The 19,464-nt window shown below is 37.6% G+C and overlaps 1 protein-coding gene across 7 annotated transcripts in view; it reads left to right on the plus strand.

Annotated features, from left to right (window-relative positions):
- LOC126863805 (circadian locomoter output cycles protein kaput-like) overlaps positions 1-19,464 on the plus strand; it is a 93,234-nt gene that overhangs the window by 67,028 nt on the left and 6,742 nt on the right. For 6 of the 7 annotated variants that reach the window (XR_007688989.1, XM_050614375.1, XM_050614384.1 and 3 more), the window contains 4 exons: positions 12,126-12,292; positions 12,424-12,497; positions 12,575-12,673; positions 18,104-18,452. Coding sequence is in view for 6 of the 7 variants with exons in the window: in XM_050614375.1 (XP_050470332.1) it covers positions 12,126-12,292; positions 12,424-12,497; positions 12,575-12,673; positions 18,104-18,452 (689 nt within the window). In the remaining variant the exon portion in view is untranslated. Of the gene's footprint in view, positions 1-6,096; positions 7,008-12,125; positions 12,293-12,423; positions 12,498-12,574; positions 12,674-18,103; positions 18,453-19,464 lie in introns of those variants that run through there. The other variant, XM_050614393.1, reaches the window with a different exon arrangement.

A 19,464-nucleotide genomic window follows, 5' to 3' on the forward strand; every position in this document is an offset into this window, starting at 1 on the left:
AAAGATCGCTGCATAACGCGTCGTCGTGCGCATCGCGTAGCTTGCTTTACGATGCAAACGATATTAAACGAAGCTAATTGAGCCTAATCTTTGCCTCTTGGCGTCCGACTTGCCGTTTCTATGGGCTTTCTTTTATAAAGGTTTGCACGTTGCCAAGGGTGTTTTAAGGGATCGAATTGGATCGTGTTGTTGGTTTTGGGGATTGGGAAGAGCGGAAAGGTGGAAAGATGTCGGAGGAAGATCGCAGTTTCGATAGAAATGGAATTCTCGATAAAAACTGATGTTATTTGAGATCGGTTAATCCTGTTGCGTTCCTCTCGGCAGTCTTCACTGAAACTGTATTTTTCTAACGATAAGAAATATTTCATTCGTATTTTTCTAGCAATGGTAGTTAGCTATTGCTTCGAATAGTAGAATATGAAGAAATTCTTATCGGTATGCGTGATTTCTCGTTGAAAATCCGAGTTACGTGTCTACGTTGAAACGTTAGAAATCCTTTTTGTTCGATAAGATTGAAGTCGAGTGGAAATATAAAAATAGGAGCGCCACAGGATTAGGAGATGATGCTACAGTTATATATTCTTCTCGTCCTTTCTTATTAGAACTGGAGGAATTTGAAAACAGAGGAATATTGTAGTTACACCAAGTTCAATTACCGTTTCTGTCTCATACGTTCGGAAACGATGTGGACGGTCGCGCTGACCACGATTTTGAAATTTCTACGCGATCGATCGCGGCGACTGGAAACCGGAGACAGGAATTCGACTGGAAAGTAACTTCTTACGCCGACTGCATTGTTTTCGAGCTCGTCACTCCGAACATCATCGCTATAAACGGCGTCGTATCGTGTGCAGACGCTGACGTGACCAATGGCGTTTTTTTAGATAACGATGAAATATTTTCGACCTTGAACCTTCGGCTCTAAGCTGGTCCCCGAAACTTTTGCATATTTCGTTTCCCCTTTCGGTGTCAAATCGAAGAAAACAACAACGATAAAATTTGCTCAGTTGCATCTTGCTCTCGCAACTCTTCGACCTATGGATATTAAAATAATCTTTTCGCTGCCCCGTTCTATTATTTATCGATAAAGTGCTATTAATTGCGGCCGCATTTTCGTAACTTGCACGTTATATCACCGAGATAGTAGTTTCTTTGATTAAATGAATCACACAGATGCCAGACTGTGATCGACTTCGTCAAGGACAAGTTTGATTTATGAATCTAATCGCGTGTCGTGCCATTTCTTGCATAATTCGAGCGACGTCATTAGCGAAATTTTACAAGCCGCTAGTTACGAGTAATCAGTGGCAATAATTACTCTCGTGCAGCGGTTTGTTGTAGCAACGAGTTTCCTTAAAAAGTAAATTACATTTCACGATTAACTTTTCCGTAAAATCGCAAAGAAAAGGTCTGTGACTCGTACATCGTAACTTGTCGATTCGTTGATATAGTATTCGGTTAGTATAGTAAACTGTTACGCAAGAGTGAGTATTGTTGTTAAAATTGAGAAATCTGTAAGAAGCGAAATTGATGGTTTTGAAACTCTGAATAAGCGAAGCGTATTGGACTGTGTGACAAAAGAAAAAAAAAAAAATTGATCTTCGAAAAGAACTCTCCAACGTTATGAGCAAGATAACGTTTATCGACGATATAATTTTTTTCTCCGAACGTTTCGCCAATTTATCGGCTATTTTTCATTGCCTCTTATCAGCCACGCTCGGTCAATTTACGAGCAATTTTTCAGTAGCTGTTTATCAATCGATATTCGATCGATCATTAAAATGAGCTAGCTTTCTAATTAAATCCATCAATCGTTCACCGATGTATTTGTTCGTTCGTCGTAATTAACTTTGCGGATTCCTAGTTTCATTATTAACTCTCTCCCCGCCCCCTGCCCCCGATATTACAGAGGATCACCTTCGTAAACAATCTGAAAATCCCTCCTCCCTCGATCAAATCCTCTCTGATCTTTCTGTTTGCGTCAACCGCTTCAATTTCAATCGCTTTGCTCCCGCATCGATTTTAATATCCATTTGACGAGGAACGCGCGCACAGATCTGCGTGATTCACGCAGTAATTATCAAAATTTGCGGTTTCCTGGTTTGTGTGGTACGCTTTTCCTAGGAATATCAGAATACAGTTTCATTAAGCGTTAAATGACAGACTGATTAGAGTAAACGTCGAGGAAGGAATTTCTTCGAGAGAGGATAATGTAGCTTACACTGTCTGGCCATGAATGTCAGGACACTACAGCTGTTATTTAGATATTTAATAAACAGTGAACAGTTTCGTTGCTTTAACTTTGAAGTTAGTTTATTACAAGATACTAAATAGAGTAACGAAAGTTGCGTTGATACTTATGATCTTCGGTGTGTGCTATACTTGGAGTTTTAAATTGGATAATTATTGTATACCCTGGATCGTTAAAAATGTAAGAAGGTCGAAGAAACAGAAAACGAAAAGAGAAAAGTTTTTGCGATAGTTTACCAACATTTACACGAATTATCGAACTGGTCGTAAAGTTTCTGACGCTTCAAATGCTATTGCTTCGAGCACTGTCTAGGTCAGTTTTCTCTAGCTCGCGTTCCTCAGATAACACGGATGCATCTACGAAGCTAAATACTTTTAAAACAAACTTATGGACTCGACAGTTGTAGTTAAAACACGAACCTTGTAATAAATTTTTTTCAAGGAGAAAACTCGATTCACACCTGGAAATATTGCCAAGTTCGATAATTCTATTATTCCACTGTGCAGCGCATAAAATGTCTAGAAACATCGACGTATCTGTTTAGACTTTTAATGTTTCGAAAAACAACCGCTTATTCCCCGTGTCAATAAATTTCTACGTAAGTTGACCAATTTCTCGATCGCTCGAATGCCTCGAATTGTACTGTCACCCGTAGGTCAGTTCTCCTCCCCATCTTTTCTTCGCCCCTAACACCTAACGTATGTACAGTACAGTTTCTCGCAAAAGCATTCCAACATTTTTGTTTGAAATTTCATTAGCACTTCGACCGTCTCGCGATTACAGAAATTACAAGAAATCTACATTTTTTCCAAAAAGACGCCGCTTACGTCTTGAACGCTGATATTAATCTGACAATTATGCGATATTTCGTGGAAACGTCGGGTAACTGGTCCGCCGTCGTAGCGGAAAATTGAAAAATCTGAACCTTAAATCGCAGAAAGCATTACCTACGCCCTATAGTTTTTAGAATTTGTCAATTAAGCGATGCTTCTATGAAAACCATCACGATTCTCGGATTCGTCATAGTCGTGACGTCTGGTGCTTGTGAATAGAACAAAGCTTCGACCGGCTGGCTGCTGCCAGTGGCCCAGGATCAGAGAAGGGTTCGGCCGTATTACAGCCAGTCGCCCGTCCACGTGCATCGATTCATTCGTCACGGTGCCCCGACCTATCCAACGTGTAACTTCAGGACTTTGCCGCGCCGCCTGCAAGCGCGTGTATTCGTGTGCGTATGCTAACCGCATCCCGTCACGTGTACGACGATTACGTCCCGTCTGCGTATATTCCGTCTCTCCTCCGTTCTCTCTATCTCTCCGTCATTCACCACCTTTTTATGCACAACCACAACGTGCCAATTTATACACTGGATACCATAAGTATGAACACACAGCTGCTCGTTACATTCGTTGGAAAACTTTAACAAATTTTACTTTGCCGAGTATTTTGCGTCATAAACGAGATAACCAGACCACGGATTTTTATGCAAATTCACGCTTTTATAAAAATAGGAAATATAAGCGAAAACTTGTTTCGCCTATCGGATATCATAACAATGCAATATGTTTTGTATATTTTGCCATATTTTTATTATATTTGCATTTTATATGAATTCTGCGTATCTCTGCGTCCTCGAATTCCCTGTGTACACGCGAAGATGCGCGAGGTGAAGGTAACAAGCTGTAACAAGATAATTGCGAAATATAAAGACAGCGAGACGTGTTCGCTTTCTACTAAATTTCTAAATAATAATTATTAATACTCGTGGCTGACAGCGTGCACATGTATTTGTTATGTATCAAACACGATACGCCAGTGTAACGTTCTCGATATAGCTAAAGATCTGGTGGAACTGGATGGAGAGCCTCCTGATCCTTTTGGCGAGTCGATACATTCTCCATGGTGGAGTTGTGGTGAAACCGGCTCAAATCGTTTCACAGACGATCCCCGGGATACGTATCCGAAGCACGCACATCAGACGGGTTATATTTCATGGAAATAATAAAAACGTACGAATCGAAGATTTCACACAGCGGTTTAATGAGATTAATGAGCGGCGTGGTTCGAATTAATGGGACGTTACATGATTTTTGTGGTGTTTGTGGGGTTTTCTCTTGGGCGGGGGAGATGTTCTTTCTAAAGGGTTTAATTTTAACAGATTCGCGAATATTGATTTTTGTAAAAATGCAGCTAGAAGAGAGGTAGGTATACGGGAGAACTACGTGGGCTGTTGCTCGAACGTTCATTCTCTTTTGGTGAAAAATTCATTTGGTAAAAATGAACTTGCATGAGCGTGGTATGTAGAATATTCATGTAGGTTGGATGTCGGTTGAACATACCTTGACTTTTGTTCAAAAATTTACCTGACAAAAATCGAGTTAGATAATTACGGTATATAAGAGGGTTTTATAAGTAGAATAAATAGCATGTTGCTTGAATATTTATTTTATTAGTTGCTTTATAGTTTCTTTTTTTTTTTTAACGAGTATGTATAACGGTCCATTATAGTCATTTATGACAGACCTTCTTCATCTTTGTCCTTTGTTCCTGGTCGTCTGGCCACCAGATACGTACATGCTCGAAAAAGTGACGAGTGACGTAAATTAAATAGGGACGTTCGTTTTCGCCTCTAAGGTATTTGTTCTAAGAATTATAATTAATTGCTGATACAGAGGTAACGCGAATCGAGTTCCACTTATTCTTGTTCCTTATCCCCCCAGCTATGCGGTCTACTGAGAAACGTCTACTAATATATCAAAGTTTTAATTATCGTGTAATTACTTCTGCACTAGTACAAACAGTCATTGGAATTTCAAAGTTCATTTCATACAGAACTTTAATATTCTGGAACCTTTCGTAAAACCTATATTAAAACATAAATTACAAATACTTTTTTAATCCCAAAGGATTAATCCTGGCCCACACCGTTCATTTAAACAGAGTAATCGTTTCAACATTCTATCACAATCGTGGATTAATATTATTACTCGTGAATCCTATAAAACGAAAGATCGACATCTTAAAATTAAAATATCGAAATATTCGACGTATAAGGAAGAAAAATTCAGCAAACGGAATTATTTCCTTACGCTAACGTTACAGTCTCCTATATCAAATCTTTAATTTTTTTAATCTGATCTCTTGCTGCATAACGCTGCCCGTTCGTACACTGACAATTCTGGTTCATAATGAAAATGTAGAATAAACAAACTGCGAACGTTCGCGAAATTGAATCAATGTTTCGAGCATACGTTGCACACCGATGTATACATTTACGCATATTTCAGAGTAACAGAACAAAGCACGGAAGCAGTTAACTCCTACGTCGGCCGTGGAAGACCGCGCGACCTGACCATCGCAATTCTGCTCGAAATGAGCCACATCCCGGCGAAAGTGTTACTAATATTTTTTTAGTCCCGCCACTGATAACGATTAGGTTCGTTGTACAGCTCGCGATAAGGATATTCTTGATACCAGATACTTGTCGAACTCTGTTCTATTTTCCGCCTCTACAAATATACTTTGCTTCGTAATCAACGTTATGCATCGTGTATTATAGATATATATATATATACTTTGCACCAGACTATGGAACACGAGGCAAACTTGTACCACGGGATTATCACATTAAACCATGGATTTTTATGCAAATTCGTATTTTCTAGAATATAATTAAAGATATAGAATCTCGGTAGAAAGTTGTTTTACCTACCAAATATATATTCTAGAAAGTGTTTGGGTCAAACATTCGCGCGCGTGCGTGCGTATGTATGCGAGCTTATACCGTCTTGCCTTTATGATGATGATGATGATGATGATTTCAGTATTAATTATAGCTACCGCAAGTTCATTGCGTATTTATAATTTTCTAAACAAAGTACTCGTTCATTATACGAAAGTCAATCTCTTACTATCTTATATCCGTGAAAAGTAGAAGCTGCACTTCGAATATTTTCTAATTTTTGAATAATTTATGTTTTTTTCGTATGATATGCTTTCCGTGATAATTTTCCACTATCATCGATTCCTTTTCGTATCCTATTTTGTCCAGCTCCTCGAGATCGCTTCCCCATGGACTTCGACTATAACTGAAAGCATTGAAAGAGGAATTTTTAGCCGGCGCTATCTTGAACGATAACGCGTCCCAAGGCCGACAAGGCAGGGATAATTGGCCAAAGTGATTTTAGCATTGTGTAACATCGGATAACCCTGACGCACTGATTTTTCGAAGTTTCCTGCATTGTTACGTCGATTACGGGGAAAGAAACGATAGATCTGGAAGAAAGGAAAGAAAGGAGAGAGGAACAATCGGATGGAACGATTCGAGTTTCTGCGATTGAACAATCTCGCGCGAGAATATCATTAGAATGGAAAATTAAAAAGAAACGTGTCAAACGACTTAATTACAAATTTGATTGTGTTAATCGGCTAAAAGCGATACCCTAGACTGTTGTAACGTTATTCTTTTTGGATAATAACGTTAAAATGAGATATATATGTGTATGTGCGTGTGTGTGAAATTTCGAGCAATTTCGACTGTTTTGATCTGGCGTTGTAGAAACGCCAATGATTGCATACGCGATGGCACATGGTCGTCGACGATTGCCAAGTCGGCCACTTAGCCAGATACGCAACAGAAATATCAGACACCGGGCCAAAGTGTCAGTTGTTTATTGTCGCGGACGTAATTAACAAAAAGCTGATTGTACCGTTACTCCATATAAAGGCAAACTCGATACGATAATGTTGTTTTGCAGATGTGAGTTTCTTGTAACAGTCAATTAATTTTTTTAATTTGTTATAACTGTTAATGTTACTGTAAACTGTACGATAAGTTCGTTATAGTAGCCAGTTATTTCGAAAAATTATAACATTATTCTACACAGAAAGTTATAGAATATATAGCGTGTAATCTCTTTTCTTATACCTAAAAAATATCGCAGCTTTGTAAATGAAGTGAATTGTCTGTTATATGTATTTAACTCTTTATAAAGCTACATGTTGAAGTTACATATCGACGCGCATAATCTTTTTTAATTTTATTCAGTTTTACTTGCCCCTACCGTTATATTACATTTTTCATTTTTATTTCGTTTACTTCGCTACATCGTTTATTTATGATAATTATTATTCATCGGATTTCAGACTAAAGAAAAAGAGAGAATATTATATTTTTTGAAAAATGTAAATAATATCTTTTTTTTTTAAATATGAAAAGTCAATTGACCAAAAAATGTAATTTATTAAGTATTTCTCGTTAACTTCGTGACGTTGGACAAGATGTTTCAACTATTGGCCAAAATGCGATCTTTCAGTGCGTTCTATCAGATTATGAGACGCGTAGTACCGCAATTGAAGCCGCCATTGCATTTATGGCAATGATTCTATTATTAACTTAGACGTAGATTATAGTCATAGCAAAGACCTTGATTATTATATGCGCGTACACAACAGCTGTACCATTACGCAAGAATATTAAAAAACAGAGATTTATGGTTTGACTTTATCACTTTCTGCATTCGATCATGGTACAAACGGGTTACGTTAATGCCCAACTCATAATTGGTCGTTGGATCTCGTTTTTACTAAAAAAAGAGTCATTCGATTTTAAGTAATCGATAATTAATAAATATTATCATCGATATTAATTTTACTATTAACCTTTGTGCTGTAACACGAACGAAACTCAGACAAACCATTAATCATCATCTATATTGATCTCTTCGGGAACGAATTTATTAGATTCAGAATTCTTTTTGTTACACAATATTTGTTTAAAATATATTTGTAAATATTGAAAGACGTATTATCGTAAAACGTATTCCAAGTATTTTGAAGTGTCTCAGAAAAATAACTGTCGCTTTTTTTTTTTTTTTTGCAATTATGTTCAAACGAAATGTACACGTAGCATTCGTAGCAACGTTTAAAGAAGAATGAACAAGGTTAAATTAAATGAGAGATTTAAAGAAAAATCGCACGAGTGCATTTTTTCCTCTGAATCGAGATAACAAGGAATACATAAGATTCAAATGTACGCGATTTAATCGTAAATTTCCCTGCTTTTATGACTATGTATAACAGTGTGTTAAGTAAGCATACATTTAAAGTCTAATTCTGCTTAATGTTTCCTCTGGTTAAAGATCTTATCGCTTTTCTAATTCCCTCGCATATAACATAACTGCTATGATTTATCATCTATAGATAACAACGTATTTTTCTATATAATGTCTCGTACGTAAAGAATCTATCGATAAAAATACAATTATTCATTAACTTATTACTAGTCAGTTCGGTTACAATACGAAGAAGTCGAGTCGCAACGGTCGATCATCGATTACTTAATAGTACGCCTACTCAAATCTTCGTGTGTTCTGTCTCTTTTTCTAACAGTAACCATGAAAATATAAAACGAGTCATAATAAATCGAACTTCAGCCGCACAAAGTGCATAAACAGCAACCAGTTTTTCAGCTTTCACGCAGGGAGTTGCTCGCCGAACTGTGAACCAGTTCGGCCCGTTACATCACCCACAGATAAGGTTCAATTTTACATCAAGTGTTACGCGAGAAACGTAGACAAATCGATGGTACGAACGTTCGATGCAGTCGGAAAGACCAAACGTGTTAAACGTTTTATGTAACCTTCGAATTTTGTACTACCGACTCGTTTCAACGTACGAAAAAACCACGTTTCAAGGCTCGATGATGACACACAGACGCTGCTAGTTGGACGTAAAAAGCGAGAAATTCATCGGGAATAGACCGACGAAGAGGTTGGCCGGGTCATGCTGTAGTCTAGATGGGTTCGTACAGCCTGACACGTGATGAATATTTCCCTTCGAATCTGCGTCAAAGTGAAGACGGTCGTTACGAGCTAGACCATTTCACCCGACGACTGCTTGATGGCCTATACATGTGACACCGCACACGGTTTTTTCTCAATGCCTCCTTTTATCGTCGGACAGTTATTCAGACCGTGGTCTACAATCGAGAATAGAAATCGAGATGATCGTCGAGAGGGAAAGACGTTTGGTCACTGGAAACGAGTAGACGAGTGTTCGATGAAGTAACTCTATGAAGTTACGTTTGCTTAAAATCTCTTCGTTGCGTTAAGCAAAAAGGGAAATTATTTGTAACAAGAACGTAGGGTTACGCGTGTAAAATAGTAGCAATGTTCTGTTTTTTAACTGGAAAGAAAAAAGTTTGGAGTTAGATTTTATTCTATCCTATTTATATATACATTCGTATTTGATGGCATAATGAATTTTTATTATAGAGATAATAAGATAACGTTTATCGTAAAACTTATCGTCGCTGGATTATTTAACTTCGTTCAGCCACCAGTACTTTTAATATGAAACACATTCGTATTACTTAGACTATGAATAAGTAATAGATAGTAAGTAAAGATACTATTTTATTTTGACGAAGTTACGTTGTGAAGTTTAATATTAAGAATTCACGAAGTTATAAAGTTAATTTCTCTTCTAATTATACAACTTTTGCAAGCGATGTTTTCGCATATTATTTGCAATACTGAAGTACAATGAAGTGGATCGATCAACATCCAGTGTGTACGCTGGTTGAAAATTTGAATCAATATTGTTCGAACAATTTTTCATGTGCACTCTTTTCAAGATATTTTATACGTTATTCGCATTATTTGCCGTTTCTACCATTCGACGTTTTCATTATTCGCTATACACGCGTCAGTTATTTGCATGTCCGTCATTTGTACGAAGAAATAAATCGCTTATTTAAATATCAAAGGTGAGAGGCAGTTGTTTCGAACGAAAGTTTAATTAAAATAAACTGCCCGTCGTATTCTTGATCTAATTTTTTTTAAGTAGCGTAATTATATTTAGTGCGTTCTATTGGTATGAAATATATGTCGTTTGATCGAATTAGCGAAAACGTTCGAAATAAACTATACGTTAAAAAATAGAAAGATATAGAAGATGTTAATGCTCAGTGGACTACGTACACGCCCGTTATCTTCTTCGGCATAATAAAGAATAATTAAATCTTTCTGGCCTCGAAACATTCGGGAGACCTTAATTTATTACTAGTACATCGCGAATTTATATGCAAATTTACATTTTTGTGAACATAGATACGGAAGTAGAACTTGGACAGAGATGTGCTTCGCGTATTAAAAATTTTAATAAGAACCGTAGTTTCGATATCTTCTATATTCTTGCGTATTACATGCATTCTATGCATATTTGGATCTTTAAATTTCGCATAAATGCATAAAAGTCCACAGTCTAATCATTAACGTATACAAATTTTAATATGGTTTTTGTACATTGTCCGGTGAGTTCTCAGGTTTTACGAGTAGACTGCGGATATTTATGCAAATTTATACTTTTACGAACTTTATAAAAAAGAAAGAGAAAAAAAGAAAAAGAGACTCAAGTAGAAGATCTTTCTATCTCCCGATGTATCATCTACTAATATCGTTACAATTATCTACCAACATTGTAACGAGCGCTATATAAGATTTACACGTTACGAACCTAGTCCGAGTATTTTTGCATTTTGAAATTTCCCATAAATGCGTAAAAATCTACAGTTTGTTTAAAAATATAAATTGATTTCCGTTCTGGCAAATCGTAGAGGGTTGGGCTGGTCGAATTATTTTCGTGGTTACACGATGCTGCCAGTTGACACACACGGCCTCACACGAGTGAGGAAATTTGGACGCGTCGAAAAACATTGCATTCGCCGGGCTTTCTGCGTCTCACCATGAGAAAAGCAGCAGATGAAACTCGATACGAAAACAAACAAGCTTCGTAGGGATTTCCCGATATCTTGAGTTTCCCGCACGATCACAGAGAATAGAAATTGCGTTGGGATTCGCACGGACCCATTCATGACCAAGCGACAGAAATAAGCATCGTTATCTAATAACACCCGTGACATTTGCACTCTCATTGCCCCCTATTCTTGCGACAATGTGTAATTTCGCGAACGTTTCCTTTGCAGATCTGCTAGAGCTAATACTAAGAGTACTTTCACGCCATAAGTGAAATCGTATCCTGATATATCCCGGTAGATCCTGAACGATGGACCCATTGGGCCAGTTAATGAAATTACCGAACAACTTGCACCGTGTATCCTTTCTCGTTGCTTTCCCTCTCTTTAACCGGTTGATTTTAACGGAACTTCTCGATGATCGTAAAATTAAAAATGAACAGAGACATTGGATTTGGATTTCAGTCGTTTTTCAGTCGATTTCAATCGTTCAACGTGTAAATACGATGTAGTTGTTAACAGAAAGCGATGCGACGCGTAAAAAGGTAAAAAGTTTCTAAGTAAAAATTAGATTCTCGTGTTCCTTGGTCTTAACGGAGTTAAACAGGAACGAATAAGCGAATAAATTTTCTAAATATAGATGCCATCCCCAAGGGCGAGCAGCGAGCGTTTTTCAGAAAAGCGATCGCGATAATTATTTTCACATAGTATGATTCGATAAAATATTAGATTAAAGTTACATGTTCCGAGAAGTCTGTTTCTAATGCGTGCCTCATCGCCCACGTTAGAAAAATGCCATCTCATACGAAAATCAGAAGATAATTGCACTTTATTTGACTATTACGAAAGAGCGGGAAAAAATGGAAAACACGGTATGTATTAGATCGATTAATTCGATTGATGAAGAATTAAGATTGCCTACCTGTATTTTAAGACAGTATTCGTCTACAATGAAAGAAGAGAGTAGAGATTTAAGGAATATCGCGATGTAATCCCTTAATCCGTTGTCTTTTTATAAATCGTACAAGTGAATCGTCTCTAATTTTCGCATAACCGCTGGGATTAAAAGTTTCTAAAGATAGACGGAGATTAAAACGAAGCTCTTTCTCGTTTCTGTTACAGCAATCCAAGAGCGTCACGGAACATGGCAGAGAAACAAAGACGCGACAATCTTAATACGAATATCTCTGCGATGGCGACACTTGTTCCTACCGTCGCCGAGAGTCCAAGGAAAATGGACAAGATATCCATCCTGAGGTTGGCAGCAGCCTTCCTCAGAATGCGATACAGTAAGTCGATGTAGTAATGTAGCAAGAATAGATTGAAATACGAATGTGTTTATTCGTATTCTTCGAACATATAAACGCTAATAGTTTCTCATTTAATCGATTTATACGTATTGATTTGCGTACGTTTTCAGCGGTCGGTCGTGGTACAGTTGACTTCCTCCCTCGAGAGCTTGGCGAGCTGGACCTGGAAAAATATATCGTCGACGTGAGTACTCGTAAATCGATCCAGTCCTGTTACACACGTTTTGAACACGTTAAAATCGTTTTTGTTAACCGTAACAGAACTTGATCGAAAGCGGGGGGTTCTTCATAGTCATCACGACAACCGGGAAGATAGTTTACGTCAGCCGGCAGGTTCAGGAACACCTTGGCCATACCCAGGTAAATTTTCTTTTACTCACGTTCCTGCTATTTTATAAGCGAACATTTCCAAACGGTTGGATCTGGAAATATAATCGTTCGTTGAGTGACATTCGATCATAGGTTCAATCGCTATTAAATGAAGTAAAATTTGGACGAAATAAAAAATTAAATCCGTAAGTAAATGTTGTAACGTGGTTCTAAAATCTAGCGAGATTGTAAAGCTGACTACATGGAACTCTAAATTCGATCGATCGTCGAATTTAAACGACGTTAATCCAAGTGTATTTACGAGGGAAGATCCTGGAACCGCGAATTCGAAAACTTTTGAAATTTTGGGAATATGTAGAGAATATACGGGTACGTGATACTCAATTTTCTACCGAATGATAGTCCTAATTAAAAGAAATATCTTTCGCTAGAAAATCCTTTTCCTGTTTCTTATAGTTGGCGAGTTATAACGCAAGATCGGAAAGTAAGTTGTTCAGGCGTGGATTTCACCCCCTTAAAGTAAAGTTAGGTAGCAAAAAAGATTGCATAATATCCTCTAAGTATCTCCAAAATTTCATAATCTTTTTAACTTGCGGCTCGAGTATCTTCGCTCTTTAGATGGAGTAAAAATTATGTGCGTTCGAATAAACCTGGTTTCAACTCCAATAAATGTCAAGGTCGTGCAACGGCATATAACAATTCTAACAAAATCGTGAAACGTTCAACAGTCTGGATAAATTTCTTTGTCTTATGTTTTAAGATTGAGGTTTTTTTTAAATAAGAATTAGATAGAAGAATACAGTGGATCCTTCGTCTATGACTTTATACCTGTTCTTCGTCTTGCCTCTATCTTTTTTAGCCTTTCCGTACCATAACGTTGTTTCTCACGAAAAGTTTCCTCCCTCTAAAGTCTCTAGATAATCTGTTCATCGTTTTCTCTAAAACTTTCCTTCTCCTCGCGATCCTCTCAAACTTCATTCCCGGCTCTCATCGCACGCTATCCACCCTTAAAACCACACTCAGCCCATTCACAAACACACATATACACCGACACGTAACTTCTTATCCCGTAACGAAACAAACGCGAATCTTCACGATTTAAGTCACATTCGTTCATATAGGTTCGCATTTTACTTTATCCGGAAACCCTATCTGTCTCTGTCTACAAATTCAGAAATGAGAATCCCAAACTCTTGAAATGTCATTAGGCGGGAGTCTACGCTACGAAGATTTTTACATTATTACACAACATATTTTATACGAACGTGAAATAATATTCGATATTTACACGTTTCGTGTTTTCATTCAAATATTTTATAACGTAAAACCGTGTTCCTTATATATAGTTCGTAACGTTAGAACGTAGAGTATAGTTCAACGTAAATTAACGAGATGTTAACATCGTCGTTTGAAGAAGGAATAATTTGTACATTGAAAAAAAGCTAGATCTTTCCATTTTCGTTAATCCACTGGAGAAAATTTGTTAACAAGTTGGAGAAAGAGCCTTTTTACAACTAAATGGGTCGAGTTAGCCTTTCGGTGACTTAATAATACCAAAAGCATTTACTGCCTTACGAAACTTCCCTTTGTACGATTGCGGTTCTCTGCGATGCATTAATAAAGCACCGAACCAATTGCAGTTACGGTGAAACGTAGCTCGTGCCAAGGGTCCGGAATTATCGATCAAATGAGCATAACCAGGCCGCCATGGTAACTGACGTGCACCCGCAGTACCTTTTCAACGCGTTATGTCCTTCTGAAAATTCTATATAAACGGACGATTTCATCTGTCAGAAATCACTATATACATCGATTAACGAGTTTTTCACATTTAATCTTCTACCGGTATGTCGCAGATCAACTCTGACGAATATAATATATGTACATATTCTCTTCCGTAAGTTCCTCATCTCGCTATCAGAGACTTCTCATCAGCTGCCTTTGATATTCTCCCAATACAAGACCGATCAAACGTTGCTGATCATTTACATATTGCATATTTATTAAGAATCTGAGTAGTCCCCGAATTTTTACCCCCAATTTTAACTGTAATTTTGTCTACCTAGAAGAAAAAATTCTTGATATCTTAGATCACGTACATTTATAAACAACGGTGCTCTCATATTCTCCTGAAATTCGATAGAAAACGTTAATGAAACTGTAAATGATGCAAATCGACGATAATTCGTAGCAAGGCATCGTCGAGCAATATTAGATACGTAATATTTCAATTTTAAAACGAACGATTAAAAGCATGAAAAGAGAACTGCCATACGTTTTTATACGAACATAAGGAACAACTAATCAGTGTTATTTTTAACTATGCGAATGATATAACGAGGCTGCAGCATATAGCGAATAGCGTGTTTGCGTAACGAAGAGGAACATCGATGAAAACGAAACATTATCTGCCCCTTTTTTGGTCTATCGTTATACCGGTTTATCCCGTGTTCCTGTATTTTCGGCCTTTTTCCTTTCTTTTCTTTCTCTTCTTTTTTTTTTTTATCCTTCTTAATCATTCATTTGTCATTCTTATGGGAAGTAACCAGTTAGCTACGCGATTCGTGCTCGCTTTTCAATCGAATTGTTTACTGCACGTGTTCGGATTCGAATTATTTCGAGCAGAATCCGCGGGGTTTAGATGAATACAAATACCGTGGCGTGTGTGATTTCAAAAGACAAAAAAAAAAAAAAAGAAAAAAAGTGAAAGAGAAATTGAAACGAAATGGGAAAAAATGTTGCCATGTGGAATATTTCAGCGTATAATAGAAAAGAAAGAAACGTCGCATGCAACGACGAAGAGGAAGGAAGCAAAAGAAGGGAAGAATTGCATTGTAGGAGTGAAGTTTTACGTGGCACGTGTTCCACGCTTTCCTCTGACATGGGAGGTTGAAACAGTAAAAAAATTACTCGATCTCAACGGCAAGCGCAGTTAGTTATTTTACAAAAAAATCACTCGGAGGTCGATAAGCTTTTTTTCCTTTTTTCTTCTCGTAACAACTCGATAGCCTGTCGATGGACATTTCGTTCCTATTTCAAAGCGATGTTTCGAACAGAAAAAGAGAAAAAAAAAAAAAAGAGGGAACAAGAAACATAGTAATAAGATACATCAGAGATTTTCCAATATTTTTCCTTCGATTTTTTCATAAAGTAGAGAAAACGTTATTTAAACTTTATAATTCGCTGAACGTTAATTGTCGCGTATTTCTCGATGATGAATCTTCCTTGGCAAAATGATAAATACAGTGGCGTTGAATATATTGACATTTCTTTCTGCCTTTTCGTTTTATTTGTATCGTTAAACGTTCTTAAAGCTAATGTTGCACAACTTACTCGTTGACTTCGCTTCGTTATTAACTTCATAACCGGTGTCCTCTAAGTGAAGGAACATGATGGAAATAACGAATAAAGTTTCCTCTGGAACTTTACATTACGGTATCCCGATAATTACGGAAACTGCGATTGAGAATATTTTTAATATGGAACATCTCGGTTTTCAATCTCATCTGTTCTATCTTCGATGTACAATCGCATCGTACGTTTCGAACGATACGAATTTATATTTGCATACGATTGTACAATGTGTATAAATTAAAATAAATTTTACCACATTGATGATATAATCCTAATTATCATTAAAAGAAAATAGTCCAAGGTTTTTTTCGAGTTATAGATTTAACGACGATAAGAACAAGCCCAACTGTAACTTAAGTATGGAAAAATGCACAGACTATATACCTAAGTTACAAAAATATACAAAATTTCCAAAGCAGAGAGCTAGTTACGGCGTGAAAGAAACCACGGTTTTTTAGGTTCCGTCTCATTAATCTCGCTCGTAAAGATATAAATTTACATAAACGTCTGTAACGCTACACGTTGCGTACAAAGCCGATCTTTGTAGATTTTTTGAAAAAGACGATATAGAAATAGATCTTGAGCGAAAATTATCCGTACGAGCACACGGCACAGTAATAAAAATCCAATCAGCGGTGAACGTATTAGACTCAGCTCGGACGACTCGTCCCTTTTATCAAGCGTCTTCGTGCTTCATAGCCGCCCGAGCATGCTACAAATGCCAAAGGGAGAAGCTGCAACAAGTAGCAACAGGCGAAAGAAAGCAAAAAGCAAGCCACCATGGACGACGAAGCTTTTGCAGCTTCGACGAGGAAGCAAACGACGAAGACCAAACTCTGAACAGAGTCTGGCACCGTGAAAGGCAAAAAGTCCTGTTCTATCGATCCACGTGGTTCTGTAATAGAGGAACCTTCGTGGCGTTCCAGATTCGAGCATAACGATAATTCGACGCTCGAGCGTAACGAACCTGATGTTCGGCCGAGTTCCGACTTCGAAAGCGTAAGGATACCAGAAGATGGTTGAAAGAAAGAAGAGGGCTAGAGCCAAGAGGTGGGAAATGAAGGGAGATGAAAGAGGCAGAGACACGAGAGACCAAGAGGAAAGAAGAAAACGAGAAAGAGGAGGATCGAGAGAGAAAGGAAGAAAGATGGTGGTGGTGGAGCGAGGAGTTGTTTGCGCGGGATCCTCCGGGTTTTTTAAGAAGATAGTCACAATCAGCCGGTATTGTTCTCAAGGAGAAACTCCCCGCGGTGAAAACGAGCCCCGTCGCCGACGTGGTGCACCGCGTTTGCCACGATTAAATCGCAACTCCGCCATCGAGATGCAGGAGGAGACCGAGCAGGAACGCGTGGACGTGTAGCCAGTTTCAACGAAAGCGTTCGTGGAATTCGACGGAATCGGGATTCGAGCGGAGAAAAGCTACAAAAGTTCCAATAATAGCGATTGGAGTTGGATCTGAAGCAAGTCGATTGGTTTCGTTTGATCGTAGGTGAAGTTTGATAGATAGATTTGAGCCTAGGTATAGTCAGTTGAGTACAAGGTATTTCATTTTTATTTCTGTTCTATATTTCAGACGATATTCTATCGATATTCTATTGGCGGTCAAAATGCAGTGTTAAATACGGAATAGAATTAATTGCTGCAAACAGTGCAAATAAGCTGAGGTCCGATAATTTTTAAAGGAAAGTCGTTTGTTTCGAAGTGATAAAGATATACAACATTTGCAAAGTATATGATGTAATAATTGCGAAGGAAGAAGGTGTATAAAGAGCTTGAATTTTCTAGAATTTCAGCTTTCAAATTTCAATGTACTCTCATTTACGTGAAACCAAGCGATGAGATGAATAAAGAGTACTCGTGCGATCAATTTTTGAAACCAACTTTTCCCGCATTTTGTTTATTTCATTAAACAGTTTTAGTTGAGAAAATGAAATCAAGCGAATAATTCTGCTTAATTGTAATTATTATATAACTCAAGATGTTCCATACTCCTAATCCTTCTGTATCAATCTTTATCAAAGTATTAAACATTGATGTCTCCATCAAATTGCAGAAGAAAGGGATCGATCGATAAATACTTTAAAAAATATACGTATGGTATTGCAGGCAGATCTTTTAGGACATTCGCTGTACACCTTCATCCATCCCAAGGATCACGAGGAATTAACGAAAAACCTCACCCCGGATGAGATGCAGGGATTGGTGTCTTCGTCTACGCCGCATATCACCGATGGAGTGAACGATAATTCCAATTCGTCGGAAGATTCGACAACACCGAAGAACGATAGAAAACAATTCAGAGAGCAGAGACGTGGCTTTGAACTTAGAATGCTGCATCATACTGCATCGAGGCGCGAGCACACGCGATACGAATGGTTCGAGATCTCAGGAATGCTCAGGCTGGCGGATGCTTGCAAAAATTCCGATTCGAACCCCAATCGAACGAAACATCGAGGTAAAGACGTGTAGTGAAGTTGATTAAGATACCGTAACAGCATTCATAATCGTTAAAATTGAGGCTCATGGGTGTAAGTTGTGTTTTTTTGGCGAAAATGTCCCGATATTTGACAAACATCCTGACTAATTTCATAAGAAGTCGAACAAGACACTGAGTACATTATTAATGTACTCTGCCATTCATAAATCGCGAATCACTTTGCACGTTCAAGACAGATGTATGTGAAAATGTTGTAATCACAAAACGTAGTAAGTACTTAGCATGATTTAGTTCTCTTTATAGTATGCGTGTTTGTTAAGAGAGATTTTACACTGATCCGTTTTACTATGCTTTATTTTTTACATTAGCAGATGTTTCATCACTTACGGATAGGATGCTTATGGTGATTTGCTATTAATAATTAATTGCACGTAACAGACGAGACAGGATGTTTGCATGGCCATTTTTCAATATTTACGACTAAATGTCGATCCTTAATAACAAGCTTGTATGTTACCTAAAATATTAAACTTAGAATCTTCTTCCAGAAGACACGACTTATACCCCTGAAAATATAATTTTTATACTTTTATGCTATTATGAGAGTCTCGAATCTCGGGAATAACAGTATTATTTAGTTTTATCAATAATCTACGCTATATAACAATAATGTAATTTTTGTCATTACGATTTATTCATATTCTATTCGATAAATTATACTCATTCGTACACGAAGCAAATAGTCCATGGATCTTGATCGATTCGAGGCAAAGACGTGTCGAATTTCTTCCAATTCGGATTCTATGGGACGATGTTCCTCTTTTATCACGACACGTCGGGACCGGTAACGTTGGTTTTGAAACGGGTATCGCAAATATTTATCCTAGCCATGTATTTAAATTTAGACCGTCGCCTTCGTCGGCAAAAGGTGTAGGCGTAGAGTCGCAGATCCGTTCAACTGTGTAGATTCTCCGCTTTTAATCTCGTGAATCTACAGATTAGAACACGCATAAATGCATGCAGATGCGTC

This window comes from Bombus huntii, chromosome 1 (genome assembly GCF_024542735.1).
Source record: "Bombus huntii isolate Logan2020A chromosome 1, iyBomHunt1.1, whole genome shotgun sequence".
Classification (NCBI taxonomy): domain Eukaryota; kingdom Metazoa; phylum Arthropoda; class Insecta; order Hymenoptera; family Apidae; genus Bombus; species Bombus huntii.